The sequence below is a fragment of the Oncorhynchus mykiss genome, chromosome 13 (assembly GCF_057628025.1).
Source record: "Oncorhynchus mykiss isolate SJ-2025 chromosome 13, ASM5762802v1, whole genome shotgun sequence".
Classification (NCBI taxonomy): domain Eukaryota; kingdom Metazoa; phylum Chordata; class Actinopteri; order Salmoniformes; family Salmonidae; genus Oncorhynchus; species Oncorhynchus mykiss.
Genome location: NC_143034.1, coordinates 65,651,593 through 65,668,218, shown reverse-complemented (window position 1 = coordinate 65,668,218; position 16,626 = coordinate 65,651,593). Strand labels below are relative to the sequence as shown.

The 16,626-nt window shown below is 47.6% G+C and overlaps 1 protein-coding gene across 7 annotated transcripts in view; it reads right to left on the bottom strand.

Annotated features, from left to right (window-relative positions):
* The window catches only part of LOC110516540 (septin-9), a 153,462-nt gene that overhangs the window by 65,525 nt on the left and 71,311 nt on the right, over window positions 1–16,626 (bottom strand). For all 7 annotated transcript variants that reach the window (XM_036941638.2, XM_090197184.1, XM_036941643.2 and 4 more), the window contains one exon: window positions 15,724–16,455. In XM_036941638.2, coding sequence (XP_036797533.1) covers window positions 15,724–16,455 — 732 coding nt within the window. The remainder of the gene's footprint in view (window positions 1–15,723; window positions 16,456–16,626) is intronic.

The following is a 16,626-nucleotide window of genomic DNA, read 5'->3' as shown; positions in this document are numbered from 1 at the left end:
CGTTCCTTCACTTTACGTTTCCCTCCCTCATCCATCAAACAGAGCATTAGCAGCAACAAACACCCGACAATATGGTGCCAGTTAGTTGGTCTAACAGTTGACATTCCACAGATACACAGTGAGGTCAACGGTATAAACCAGGGTCGTATACATTAGAGCACACCGTAGCAAAAGGTTTTACAATGGAAAACAAAAATGAGCGTTTCTTATTGGTTCAGTCTGTTTTCCTCCGTTTGGTGCCTAAAGAATACAAGCCAGTTCTTATGATTAGTACTACTGCACATAGACTTCATGTGTGTGGTTTTCTAAATACTTCCCTTGACACGCTCAGTAATACTGTCCTTAGGGAGGCTGTCACCACTGGCTGCTTTACCCCACCTGAGAGGCAGTGTGTGTGTTTGTGTGTTTACTGTGGCTTGGTTCTGCTCAGTCCTTCAGTTGACAGCCAAGAGAAACTTGAACAAAAGTCATACAGCTGGAAGCCAGAAGGATGGAGAGAGAGAGGGGGAGGGATGGAGAGAGAGGGGGATCAAAAGAGGGAGGGAAGGAGCGAGAGAGGGATCAAAAGAGGGAGGGATGGAGAGAGAGTGGGATTAAAAGAGCGAGGGAAGGAGCGAGAGAGGGATCAAAAGAGGGAGGGATGGAGAGAGAGGGGGATCAAAAGAGGGAGGGATGGAAAGAGAGGGGGATCAAAAGAAGGAGGGATGGAGAGAAAGAGGGATCAAAAGAGGGAGGGATGGAGAGAGAGAGGGATCAAAAGAGGGAGGGATGGAGAGAGAGAGGGATCAAAAGAGGGAGGGATGGAGAGAGAGAGGGATCAAAAGAGGGAGGGATGGAAAGAGAGGGGGATCAAAAGAGGGAGGGATGAGAGAGAGGGGGATCAAAAGAGGGAGGGATGGAGAGAGAGGGGGATCAAAAGAGGGAGGGATGGAAAGAGAGGGGGATCAAAAGAGGGAGGGATGAAAGAGAGGGGGATCAAAAGAGGGAGGGATGGAGAGAGAAGGATCAAAAGAGGGATGGATGGAGAGAGAGAGGGATCAAAAGAGGGAGGGAAGGACAGAGAGAAGGATCAAAAGAGGGAGGGATGGAGAGAGAGGGGGATCGAAAGAGGGAGGGAAGGGGAGAGAGGGGGATCGAAAGAGGGAGGGAAGGAGAGAGAGAGGGATCGAAAGAGGGAGGGAAGGAGAAAGACAAATGGAGAGCAAGAGAGAGTATGCATACAGGCTCACTATGCAGTTACGTCCAAGCCAGGCATAGTCAGCTGTGTGCGTGTGCATGAGATCATTTCCTGTGGAAGCATCAGCCCTACAGTAACGTCTTCCAACATTTTACAGCAACACATTTCAAGGCTTTGAAATCCAATTGAAAACGTTCAATCACATACTAAATGTAATGTTTCACATGTCCATGCCACACACTGACAATGAAGCATTTCACTGTGGACCTTTAAAGTTATCACACCGTAAAGTCCACTGTAACATGGAGCAGACGGACATTTGACACATTTTGTACTTGCTGTTGAATTAAAATGCCCAATGGAATAAAATTGGCCATTGCAAATAGTTAACTATTAATGGAAGATTGCAAAAACAAATCCCTCTCTACTCTGTTAAAGCATTTTTACTGTGGTAAATTAAACACACCTTAACGTAACACTGTAATACATTTGACTACCTCGTGTTTAACACCACCCCCATAAAGGTACCTTACCCTTGTAACAGTAGTTCATCTCTATCACCTGTCCCCTAGGCCAGACACCCTTAATACATGTCACAGGGGCACATAGCGTGCGCACACACACACCTGAAATACTATCCGACAGACGGTGTGGCCTGAGGCACCCAGGCAGGTTGGTAACACTCAAATAGAGGGGAGAAGGGACATGACGAAACCTACTGTCCCTGCAGGCCTCACACACACACACACACACACACACACACACACACACACACACACACACACACACACACACACCAGGGGAAAGGAGAGAAGGTCCTACTGGACTGCCCTCTCACAGTGCTGTACACTGGGGGTGCCAGAGGTAGAAGATGTGGATGGAAACTCACTGATACTTCCCAAACATTACCTCATGTGTCTGCAAACACACTCCTCCTACACAGGGCTTAAATGTCTGAGTTCACACACTTCCCAACATTGTGGAAGTTGAATTAGCGATGCATAGCTGTGTTGAAAATAAAGCAACGTTGTCACTCAGACCAGAGAGATACATTTATCAAATAAATCTAACGTCTAAAACGTCTAATGGTTTAATCACTCTGTTTCTCAGCCCTCTAACTATCTGACAGAGGGGGGCACTAGTAGCCAACACACCTCGTTCAGAGGAATGCTTTCATCCCTAGTTCACAATGACGGTCCTCTGATTCATTTCTGGAATATGGGTTTAAACCACCGTCTTAGTCCCAAACACAATGTTAAAGCAGAGAAGTAAAACATGTAGTCAACCACAGCAGCAAGCCCCTTCAGCACGTAGTCAACCACAGCAGCTATCTACTTCAACACGTAGTCAACCACAGCAGCAAGCCCCTTCAACACGTAGTCAACCACAGCAGCTATCTACTTCAACACGTAGTCAACCACAGCAGCAAGCCCCTTCAGCATGTAGTCAACCACAGCAGCAAGCCCCTTCAACACGTAGTCAACCACAGCAGCAAGCCCCTTCAGCACGTAGTCAACCACAGCAGCAAGCCCCTTCAGCATGTAGTCAACCACAGCAGCAAGCCCCTTCAACACGTAGTCAACCACAGCAGCAAGCCCCCTTCAACACGTAGTCAACCACAGCAGCTATCCACTTCAACACGTAGTCAACCACAGCAGCTATCCACTTCAACACATAGTCAACCACAGCAGCAATCCACTTCAACACATAGTCAACCACAGCAGCAATCCCCTTCAACACGTAGTCAACCACAGCAGCAAGCCCCTTCAACACGTAGTCAACCACAGCAGCTATCTACTTCAACACGTAGTCAACAACAGCAGCAAGCCCCTCCAACACGTAGTCAACCACAGCAGCTATCCACTTCAGCATGTAGTCAACCACAGCAGCAAGCCCCTTCAACACGTAGTCAACCACAGCAGCTACCCCTTCAACACGTAGTCAACCACAGCAGCAAGCCCCTTCAACACGTAGTCAACCACAGCAGCAAGCCCCTTCAACACGTAGTCAACCACAGCAGCAAGCCCCTTCAGCACTTAGTCAACCACAGCAGCTATCCACTTCAACACGTAGTCAACCACAACAGCTATCTATTTCAACACATAGTCAACCACAGCAGCAAGCCCCTTCAACACGTAGTCAACCACAGCAGCAAGCCTCTTCAACACGTAGTCAACCACAGCAGCAATCCCCTTCAGCATGTAGTCAACCACAGCAGCTATCCACTTCAACACGTAGTCAACCACAGCAGCAAGCCCCTTCAACACGTAGTCAACCACAGCAGCAAGCCCCTCCAACAAATAGTCAACCACAGCAGCAAGCCCCTTCAACACGTAGTCAACCACAGCAGCTATCTACTTCAACACGTAGTCAACCACAGCAGCTATCTACTTCAACACGTAGTCAACCACAGCAGCTATCTACTTCAACATGTAGTCAACCACAGCAGCTATCTACTTCAACACGTAATCAACCACAGCAGCTATCTACTTCAACATGTAGTCAACCACAGCAGCTATCTACTTCAACACGTAGTCAACCACAGCAGCTATCTACTTCAACACGTAGTCAACCACAGCAGCAACCCCTTCAACACGTAGTCAACCACAGCAGCTATCTACTTCAACACGTAGTCAACCACAGCAGCTATCTACTTCAACACGTAGTCAACCACAGCAGCAAGCCCCTTCAGCACGTAGTCAACCACAGCAGCAAGCCCCTTCAGCATGTAGTCAACCACAGCAGCAATCCCCTTCAACACGTAGTCAACCACAGCAGCATTCCCCTTCAACACGTAGTCAACCACAGCAGCTATCTACTTCAACACGTAGTCAACCACAGCAGCAATCCCCTTCAACACGTAGTCAACCACAGCAGCTATCTACTTCAACACGTAGTCAACCACAGCAGCAAGCCCCTTCAACACGTAGTCAACCACAGCAGCAATTCCCTTCAACACGTAGTCAACCACAGCAGCCAACTACTTCAACACGTAGTCAACCACAGCAGCTATCTACTTCAACACGTAGTCAACCACAGCAGCAATCCCCTTCAACACGTAGTCAACCACAGCAGCTATCTACTTCAACACGTAGTCAACCACAGCAGCAATCCCCTTCAACACGTAGTCAACCACAGCAGCTATCTACTTCAACACGTAGTCAACCACAGCAGCTATCTACTTCAACACGTAGTCAACCACAGCAGCTATCTACTTCAACACGTAGTCAACAACAGCAGCAAGCCCCTCCAACACGTAGTCAACCACAGCAGCTATCCACTTCAGCATGTAGTCAACCACAGCAGCAAGCCCCTTCAACACGTAGTCAACCACAGCAGCTACCCCTTCAACACGTAGTCAACCACAGCAGCAAGCCCCTTCAACACGTAGTCAACCATAGCAGCAAGCCCCTTCAACACGTAGTCAACCACAGCAGCAAGCCCCTTCAGCACTTAGTCAACCACAGCAGCTATCCACTTCAACACGTAGTCAACCACAGCAGCTATCTATTTCAACACATAGTCAACCACAGCAGCAAGCCCCTTCAACACGTAGTCAACCACAGCAGCAAGCCTCTTCAACACGTAGTCAACCACAGCAGCAATCCCCTTCAGCATGTAGTCAACCACAGCAGCTATCCACTTCAACACGTAGTCAACCACAGCAGCAAGCCCCTTCAACACGTAGTCAACCACAGCAGCAAGCCCCTCCAACAAATAGTCAACCACAGCAGCAAGCCCCTTCAACACGTAGTCAACCACAGCAGCTATCTACTTCAACACGTAGTCAACCACAGCAGCTATCTACTTCAACATGTAGTCAACCACAGCAGCTATCTACTTCAACACGTAGTCAACCACAGCAGCTATCTACTTCAACATGTAGTCAACCACAGCAGCTATCTACTTCAACACGTAATCAACCACAGCAGCTATCTACTTCAACACGTAATCAACCACAGCAGCTATCTACTTCAACATGTAGTCAACCACAGCAGCTATCTACTTCAACACGTAGTCAACCACAGCAGCTATCTACTTCAACACGTAGTCAACCACAGCAGCAAACCCTTCAACACGTAGTCAACCACAGCAGCTATCTACTTCAACACGTAGTCAACCACAGCAGCTATCTACTTCAACACGTAGTCAACCACAGCAGCAAGCCCCTTCAGCACGTAGTCAACCACAGCAGCAAGCCCCTTCAGCATGTAGTCAACCACAGCAGCAATCCCCTTCAACACGTAGTCAACCACAGCAGCATTCCCCTTCAACACGTAGTCAACCACAGCAGCTATCTACTTCAACACGTAGTCAACCACAGCAGCAATCCCCTTCAACACGTAGTCAACCACAGCAGCTATCTACTTCAACACGTAGTCAACCACAGCAGCAAGCCCCTTCAACACGTAGTCAACCACAGCAGCAAGTCCCTTCAACACGTAGTCAACCACAGCAGCCAACTACTTCAACACGTAGTCAACCACAGCAGCTATCTACTTCAACACGTAGTCAACCACAGCAGCAATCCCCTTCAACACGTAGTCAACCACAGCAGCTATCTACTTCAACACGTAGTCAACCACAGCAGCAATCCCCTTCAACACGTAGTCAACCACAGCAGCTATCTACTTCAACACGTAGTCAACCACAGCAGCTATCTACTTCAACACGTAGTCAACCACAGCAGCAAGCCCCTTCAGCACGTAGTCAACCACAGCAGCAAGCCCCTTCAGCATGTAGTCAACCACAGCAGCTATCTACTTCAACACGTAGTCAACCACAGCAGCTATCTACTTCAACACGTAGTCAACCACAGCAGCTATCTACTTCAACACGTAGTCAACCACAGCAGCAATCCCCTTCAACACGTAGTCAACCACAGCAGCTATCTACTTCAACACGTAGTCAACCACAGCAGCAATCCCCTTCAACACGTAGTCAACCACAGCAGCTATCTACTTCAACACGTAGTCAACCACAGCAGCTATCTACTTCAACATGTAGTCAACCACAGCAGCAAGCCCCTTCAGCACGTAGTCAACCACAGCAGCAAGCCCCTTCAGCATGTAGTCAACCACAGCAGCTATCCCCTTCAACACGTAGTCAACCACAGCAGCAATCACCTTCAACACGTAGTCAACCACAGCAGCAAGCCCCTTCAGCACGTAGTCAACCACAGCAGCAAGCCCCTTCAACACGTAGTCAACCACAGCAGCAAGCCCCTTCAGCACGTAGTCAACCACAGCAGCAAGCCCCTTCAGCACGTAGTCAACCACAGCAGCTATCTACTTCAACACGTAGTCAACCACAGCAGCAAGCCCCTTCAACACGTAGTCAACCACAGCAGCAAGCCCCTTCAGCATGTAGTCAACCACAGCAGCAAGCCCCTTCAGCATGTAGTCAACCACAGCAGCTATCCACTTCAGCATGTAGTCAACCACAGCAGCTATCTACTTCAACATGTAGTCAACCACAGCAGCTATCTACTTCAACATGTAGTCAACCACAGCAGCAAGCCCCTTCAGCATTCAGTCAACCACAGCAGCAAGCCCCTTCAGCACTTATTCAACCACTCTTCATAACATTCTGGAGTATACGCAAATTGCCATCATACCAACGGAGGCAGCAGACTTGGTGAAAATTAATATTAGTGTCATTCTCAAAACTTTTGGCCACGACTGTATGTGTTTACTCTAAGCTGACTATAGGGGTCAAAGGTGAGTTTCCAGTTTATTCCCTCTCCCTAATAACATTTACAGGAAACCAGGGATCCATTTCGCCCACATCGGCACACTTCTCCCTTGGCTCAACGCCCCCTCTCACTCTAAAGGGGGTTTCTCTCTCGCTCACTACAGGAGGAACTTAACCCTTTTCCTATCAAAACAATCTTTGGGATTCTCTCTCTCAGTTCATGGGGCTTTATTGGCATGGGAAACGTGTTAACATTGCCAAAACAAGTGAAATAGATAATAAACTAAATCTCTCTTTCTTTCATGACCAGTCAGGTCTGCGTTCTCTCCTCTCCTCATAATACCTCCAGAGGAAAACATTAGTCAATGATGCAGGTCAAAGGTTGATTCCTGGACTGGTTCCATCTTACTTCACCACCCACACACCACTAGTCCTCAGACCACCTTTCTCAAGATGTTCTTCCCTTCTTGTGATTAGATCAGTATCAGATGTTTTTCCTCTAAACTCAAGCAAAGACTTTTGGTGCTGTGATATTCAGTACAATAACCATGATGAATACTCATAAACAGAACCAACACAAAATGCAGGACTTCCCCTGTTTGGTGCCATTCATTGGTCCCTAGGTGCAAACCCTGCCTACCTGGCGAGCTAAATCAAGTGCACCTATATATTACAGCCCTAGGAGGCCATGGTAGATTGGCAGAGAGTTATTTCAGCCATCGGAGAGGCTGTTTGTAACAGTGATGAAACAGCCAATAAGGAGCAGTCAACAAAGAAGCAACAGCAGCAGAAAAAGCTGGAAATTGAAGGGTTTCTATTTTTATGCTGCACGTTTATGGACTCCAGATTTGGAATGTCACACCTACCAGTTGCCTGCGTCTCCCTCGGACCAGACTACACAGACAGCATGAACACAACCACCTTATAGGAGCTCCACTCACAATAACACCACCATACTGCCTCACAGGAGCTTCACAATAACACCACCATACTGCCTCACAGGGGCTTCACAATAACACCACCATACTGCCTCACAGGAGCTTCACAATAACACCACCATACTGCCTCACAGGGGCTTCACAATAACACCACCATACTGCCTCACAGGAGCTTCACAATAACACCACCATACTGCCTCACAGGAGCTTCACAATAGCACCACCATACTGCCTCACAGGGGCTTCACAATAACACCACCATACTGCCTCACAGGAGCTTCACAATAACACCACCATACTGCCTCACAGGGGCTTCACAATAACACCACCATACTGCCTCACAGGGGCTTCACAATAACACCACCATACTGCCTCACAGGGGCTTCACAATAACACCACCATACTGCCTCACAGGAGCTTCACAATAACACCACCATACTGCTTCACAATAGCACCACCATACTGCCTCACAGGAGCTTCACAATAACACCACCATACTGCCTCACAGGAGCTTCACAATAACACCACCATACTGCCTCACAATAACACCACCATACTGCCTCACAGGGGCTTCACAATAACACCACCATACTGCCTCATAGGGGCTTCACAATAACACCACCATACTGCCTCATAGGGGCTTCACAATAACACCACCATACTGCCTCACAGGGGCTTCACAATAACACCACCATACTGCCTCACAGGGGCTTCACAATAACACCACCATACTGCCTCACAGGAGCTTCACAATAACACCACCATACTGCCTCACAATAACACCACCATACTGCCTCACAGGAGCTTCACAATAACACCACCATACTGCCTCACAATAACACCACAATACTGCCTCACAGGAGCTTCACAATAACACCACCATACTGCCTCACAGGGGCTTCACAATAACACCACCATACTGCCTCACAGAGGCTTCACAATAATACCACCATACTGCCTCACAGAAGCTTCACAATAACACCACCATACTGCCTCACATGGGCTTCACAATAACACCACCATACTGCCTCACAGAGGCTTCACAATAACACCACCATACTGCCTCACAGGAGCTTCACAATAACACCACCATACTGCCTCACAGGAGCTTCACAATAACACCACCATACTGCCTCACAATAACACCACCACACTGCCTCATAGGGCCCTCACAATAACACCACCACACTGCCTCACAGGAGCTTCACAATAACACCACCATACTGCCTCACAATAACACCACCACACTGCCTCACAGGGGCTTCACAATAACACCACCATACGGCCTCACAGGGGCTTCACAATAACGGCACCATACGGCCTCACAGGGGCTTCACAATAACGCCTCCATACTGCCTCACAGGAGCTTCACAATAACACCACCATACTGCCTCACAGGGGCTTCACAATAACACCACCATACGGCCTCACAGAGGCTTCACAATAATACCACCATACTGCCTCACAGGGGCTTCACAATAACACCACCATACTGCCTCACAGGAGCTTCACAATAACACCACCATACTGCCTCACAATAACACCACCATACTGCCTCACAGGAGCTTCACAATAACACCACCATACTGCCTCACAATAACACCACAATACTGCCTCACAGGAGCTTCACAATAACACCACCATACTGCCTCACAGGGGCTTCACAATAACACCACCATACTGCCTCACAGAGGCTTCACAATAATACCACCATACTGCCTCACAGAAGCTTCACAATAACACCACCATACTGCCTCACATGGGCTTCACAATAACACCACCATACTGCCTCACAGAGGCTTCACAATAACACCACCATACTGCCTCACAGGAGCTTCACAATAACACCACCATACTGCCTCACAGGAGCTTCACAATAACACCACCATACTGCCTCACAATAACACCACCACACTGCCTCATAGGGCCCTCACAATAACACCACCACACTGCCTCACAGGAGCTTCACAATAACACCACCATACTGCCTCACAATAACACCACCACACTGCCTCACAGGGGCTTCACAATAACACCACCATACGGCCTCACAGGGGCTTCACAATAACGGCACCATACGGCCTCACAGGGGCTTCACAATAACGCCTCCATACTGCCTCACAGGAGCTTCACAATAACACCACCATACTGCCTCACAGGGGCTTCACAATAACACCACCATACGGCCTCACAGGGGCTTCACAATAACACCACCATACTGCCTCACAGGGGCTTCACAATAACACCACCATACTGCCTCACAGGAGCTTCACAATAACACCACCATACTGCCTCACAGGGGCCTCACAATAACACCACCATACTGCCTCACAGGAGCTTCACAATAACACCACCATACTGCCTCATAGGAGCTTCACAATAACACCACCATACTGCCTCACAGGAGCTTCACAATAACACCACCATACTGCCTCACAGGAGCTTCCCAATAACACCACCATACTGCCTCACAGGGGCCTCACAATAACACCGCCATACTGCCTCACAGGAGCTTCACAATAACACCACCATACTGCCTCATAGGAGCTTCACAATAACACCACCATACTGCCTCACAGGAGCTTCACAATAACACCACCATACTGCCTCACAGGAGCTTCACAATAACACCACCATACTGCCTCACAGGGGCTTCACAATAACACCACCATACTGCCTCACAGGGGCTTCACAATAACACCACCATACTGCCTCACAGGAGCTTCACAATAACACCACCATACTGCCTCACAATAGCACCACCATACTGCCTCACAGGAGCTTCACAATAACACCACCATACTGCCTCACAGGAGCTTCACAATAACACCACCATACTGCCTCACAATAACACCACCATACTGCCTCACAGGGGCTTCACAATAACACCACCATACTGCCTCATAGGGGCTTCACAATAACACCACCATACTGCCTCATAGGGGCTTCACAATAACACCACCATACTGCCTCACAGGGGCTTCACAATAACACCACCATACTGCCTCACAGGGGCTTCACAATAACACCACCATACTGCCTCACAGGAGCTTCACAATAACACCACCATACTGCCTCACAATAACACCACCATACTGCCTCACAGGAGCTTCACAATAACACCACCATACTGCCTCACAATAACACCACAATACTGCCTCACAGGAGCTTCACAATAACACCACCATACTGCCTCACAGGGGCTTCACAATAACACCACCATACTGCCTCACAGAGGCTTCACAATAATACCACCATACTGCCTCACAGAAGCTTCACAATAACACCACCATACTGCCTCACATGGGCTTCACAATAACACCACCATACTGCCTCACAGAGGCTTCACAATAACACCACCATACTGCCTCACAGGAGCTTCACAATAACACCACCATACTGCCTCACAGGAGCTTCACAATAACACCACCATACTGCCTCACAATAACACCACCACACTGCCTCATAGGGCCCTCACAATAACACCACCACACTGCCTCACAGGAGCTTCACAATAACACCACCATACTGCCTCACAATAACACCACCACACTGCCTCACAGGGGCTTCACAATAACACCACCATACGGCCTCACAGGGGCTTCACAATAACGGCACCATACGGCCTCACAGGGGCTTCACAATAACGCCTCCATACTGCCTCACAGGAGCTTCACAATAACACCACCATACTGCCTCACAGGGGCTTCACAATAACACCACCATACGGCCTCACAGGGGCTTCACAATAACACCACCATACTGCCTCACAGGGGCTTCACAATAACACCACCATACTGCCTCACAGGAGCTTCACAATAACACCACCATACTGCCTCACAGGGGCCTCACAATAACACCACCATACTGCCTCACAGGAGCTTCACAATAACACCACCATACTGCCTCATAGGAGCTTCACAATAACACCACCATACTGCCTCACAGGAGCTTCACAATAACACCACCATACTGCCTCACAGGAGCTTCACAATAACACCACCATACTGCCTCACAGGGGCCTCACAATAACACCACCATACTGCCTCACAGGAGCTTCACAATAACACCACCATACTGCCTCATAGGAGCTTCACAATAACACCACCATACTGCCTCACAGGAGCTTCACAATAACACCACCATACTGCCTCACAGGAGCTTCACAATAACACCACCATACTGCCTCACAGGAGCTTCACAATAACACCACCATACTGCCTCACAGGGGCCTCACAATAACACCACCATACTGCCTCACAGGGGCTTCACAATAACGCCACCATACTGCCTCACATGAGCTTCACAATAATGCCACCATACTGCCTCATAGGGGCCTCACAATAACACCACCATACTGCCTTATAGGGGCCTCACAATAACGCCACCATACTGCCTCATAGGGGCCTCACAATAACACCACCACACTGCCTCATAGGGGCCTCACAATAACACCACCACACTGCCTCACAGGGGCCTCACAATAACACCACCAAATGTATCTAATATTCTGAATTCTGTTTTTGTAACTTTATTTTCATCATCAGTACAGTAAGGGTTCATAGTGGATGGAGTTACTATGGCATCACCTGGGTCTGTTCATTATAACAAATTATACTTCAGAATGAGGTCATCAGGTCAACGCCAAGTCTGACATCACACTTAAAGGGGCACTTCAACACTTTTGAACCTCATATTCATTACCACAACACACTGGTACAGTATATGCTGGAGATAACGAATGAGATTAAAAAGTGGTGAAGTGGCCCTTTAAACTTCCCCCACAATAAACTAAGACCTCTCTAAGACCTCTCCCACGAGGAGACAGGAATACGTCAAGGCTACTTAGACCTTTAAACTTCCCCCCACAATAAACTAAGACCTCTCCCACGAGGAGACAGGAATACGTCAAGGCTACTTAGACCTTTAATGAGAGAGGTAGGCCTACATATAGGAAGCCTTCAAGCCCCCACAATGTCAACATTGCATCATCTGTATTCATACACTCATGACCTCACTCATACCTCCCTGACCCTTCAAGTTGAAACGGTCCCATCCTTTGAGGCTTTTCTGGTGGTTTGAGAAAAGGCACATCGGAAGCCGAAATAACATTCACTCCATTGCCCTTTTCATCTTTAAAACAGATGGGCTGAAGGTTTGGCATGCCTGAATCATGAGTCATAGTTCTTACTGACAGCTCCTAGCCACCGTAGGATGACAGGTACTTTTCCAGAAAAATATACAATTATGACACATGACTTAGGAAAAAACACCACAGAATGATCTTCCTTTATCTCAAGGCTTTGCTAACCATGGCTGTGTCACAAGTGACACCCTACTATGGTCATTTGTGCACTACTTTTGAGCTGGGCCCACAGGGCTCGTCAAAACTAGTGCACTTCACAGGGAATTAGGGTGCCATTTGGGACGCACACCAACCCTTCACTCCACAGCATAGTTCCACCATTAGTCACTGTGCTTCAAAGTTCCAACTACAGCTGGGACGATAAACCAACAATGATTAACACCAACCACTTCTCGTGGGCATTTCACTAATATCGTTCATTACGATAAATAAACTACAACGTAGGGCCTTGCTAGAGAAATGTGAAGTTTGAAATAAAATCACTTGGCTAATATGGGTGATTGTTAATGGGACAATTGATGGCTACAACCATCAAACTAGTAGTAGTAGTTTAAAGGGATACTTCGGGGTTGTATCTAGTATATTGTATCTAGTATATTGTATCTAGTATGTTGTATCTAGTATATTGTATCTAGTATGTTGTATCTAGTATATTGTATCTAGTATATTGTATCTAGTATATTGTATCTAGTTCCCCAGAGTCAGATGAATTTGTGAATACCATTTTTATGCCTCTGTGTCCAATATAAAATAAGTTAGAGGTAGGTTTGCAAGAAAATGCAGATACCCATAGACTTCCAGTCATTGCGCTAGTGCCAGTTAGCAACTTCCATCAACTTACACGCAGAGACATAAAAATGTTATCCAGCATTCACCTGACTCTGGGGAAGTAGATTAAGGATCTCATTGCCAAAATCTCAAAGTCTACCGTGAAAGAGTCATTTAAAAAAGCAGTGGTTCACATTCATGTTATAAATGTATCTTTCAATGTAGCATTATCCTATTCATTCAGTCAATTTAGGGCTGGGTGGTATACCGTATTTTACTATACACACCGGGAATGATGCACGGACCGGTTTGAGTGTCTTGACTTTCTATAACAGTATGTTTGGTTTGTTAAACATGATATGCAACTCCTATGGGTATAATGTGTGTTTTTATAGTTTACTCCATCAGCTACTAGAGTCACAGTGGGGAAATTATAGTAAAAAGTGCAGAAATGGATGAAAATGCTAAAAAGTATTTTTGTTTAGAGTATAAATGGAGAAAGCCATTTAAATCACATGTATGTGTTGTCACCCTGGAGTCATGAATTACCCATGAAGCATATTTACAACTTGTATTATTCAAAAACATAAAATAGCTTCAAATACTGTCAAAAATACTGTGATGTGATATTTTGGCCATATCACCCAGCCCTAAGTCAATTTAAAGCGATATAAATGTGTCCATATCACTCATCTCTAGTTCAAACCCCAAAAAGCTCAAGGTCAGGTTAGACGGAGGAAAGGAAGGCTATCTATCACTCTGGTTTTGAATGATCCATCTTTATGGAAGAACTTTACTGTATGTTTACACAGGACACAGCTGAAGTATAGACCAGCAACTATGAAACACAACCACTACTTTACCTTATGTTTACACAGGACACAGCTGAAGGATGGACCAGCAACTATGAAACACAACCACTACTTTACCTTATGTTTACACAGGACACAGCTGAAGTATAGACCAGCAACTATGAAACACAACCACAACTTTACTGTATGTTTACACAGGACACAGCTGAAGGATGGACCAGCAACTATGAAACACAACCACTACTTTACTGTATGTTTACACAGGACACAGCTGAAGTATAGACCAGCAACTATGAAACACAACCACTACTTTACACAGGACACAGCTGAAGTATGGACCAGCCACTATGAAACACAACCACTACTTTACTGTATGTTTACACAGGACACAGCTGAAGTATGGACCAGCCACTATGAAACACAACCACTACTTTACTGCATTCTTAACACCGGAGTCGACCCTGTAAAAACATCACTTCCAGGAATATCTGAAATGAAAACCAAGAGAGTACCACATCATACATAGTTCAGTTTCACAATTCACTGCTATGTCAACCTCTGTCTGCTTCCATTAAGTCCTTCATAAGGGCCTGACGTAATGGTTAGAGTACACTCAACTTGGCTGGCTGGCTAGCTGACTGACTGGCTGGCTGACTGACTGACTGACTGGCTAGCTGACTGACTGACTGGCTGACTGACTGGCTAGCTGGCTGGCTGACTGGCTGGCTGACTGGCTGGGTGAGCCCATTCTTACTGCTGGGCCTCAGCTGGGATCCTCATCATTACTCTGACCTATATTCCCAGTCAGACATCCAGACAGCACAGCAGCAAGAGCTCATGAGAAACCATCTGTACTGGTACTGTCACTGTTGCCTTGCAGAGTTAGGCTGCACTTTGTCTGAGTGAAAGGTGACTATTCACATGTCAAATAAGACAGCTTGTGTATCTAAACTGTCTTGAAATGGTGCGAACACTGAAAACAAATGCAACTGACATTCTACAACACAAATGATTCTGATCAAAGCAAAGGATCAACCCCTGAACTTTAAAAAACAACTTTCTCTACATTCTCTCTCAGCAGAGAGCAGTTGTGAAATACTGTCCACAGACAGAGAGAGCGCACAGAGGTGAAATGAACAAGCATTAGAGACTAATGCATATGTCAGACATAGAATTAGATTGACTTACTCTCTATAGGTCTGACGACGGGCGTCTCGCTGACCGGAGGCTGTGTCCTCTCGCTCCTGGGCTCCACCAGGCTGGGCAGGGGGCCACTGGGCACTGGGGGGTGGCTGTTGTTCTCCACCACCCTGACCGGAGGTGGTGCTGCCATCTCTGGCTGTCGGAAGACAGGCATCTCGGGTCTCCTGGAAGTAAAGCCCTCCACAGGGCTGACCATGGTGGGGTCGGTCCTCCTCTGAGGGGGGTCAGGGATCCGGGTGGCTGAGGGAGGCTGGGAGTCCCCCCTCCTGGGTGCCCCGGGGGGCTCGTGGGGCCGAGAGAGGGAGATCTCTGCCCGTCTGTGTGCCGAGCTGGAGGAGCTCTCTGAGACGGCTCCGGCTCGAGAACCAAGGCTCTGGGCCTCAGGCCTCTTCAGGCCGAAGCGGGCGATACCCGGGCTGGGCGAGCTGTCAATCTGCTTGGATGACACCTCAATAGAGATCTCGGTCCGGCGGGTGGAGGCTGTATCCAGGGCACGGCCTCCTACCACTCCCCCGGACAGCTCCATGCGTCTCAGGCTGGTTTTGGGGGAGCAAGGGTTGGAGTCAGAAGGCGAGGTTCTGGAGGGGTTGTCAGAGTTGCGGGCTTCGTGGAAGCTTCGCTGGCTGGAGGTGGAGGAGCGGAGGTTGGTCCTACGGGACAGAGGGGAGGGGTTGATGGAGATGTCAGACTCCTCCACCTCAAACGACCTCTTTAGTGCTGGAAAAGAGAAGACATGTTGTGGTCAGTCAACAGATCAACACAGACGAATTGTGTTGCCTTGTACATTAATTAAGTAATATAATGAATGGATTAATAAACATCAATATATGCATCAGTATATATCACAATTTCATAATTTAGCTGAGTAGCCTACTGCTATAGCCTAAC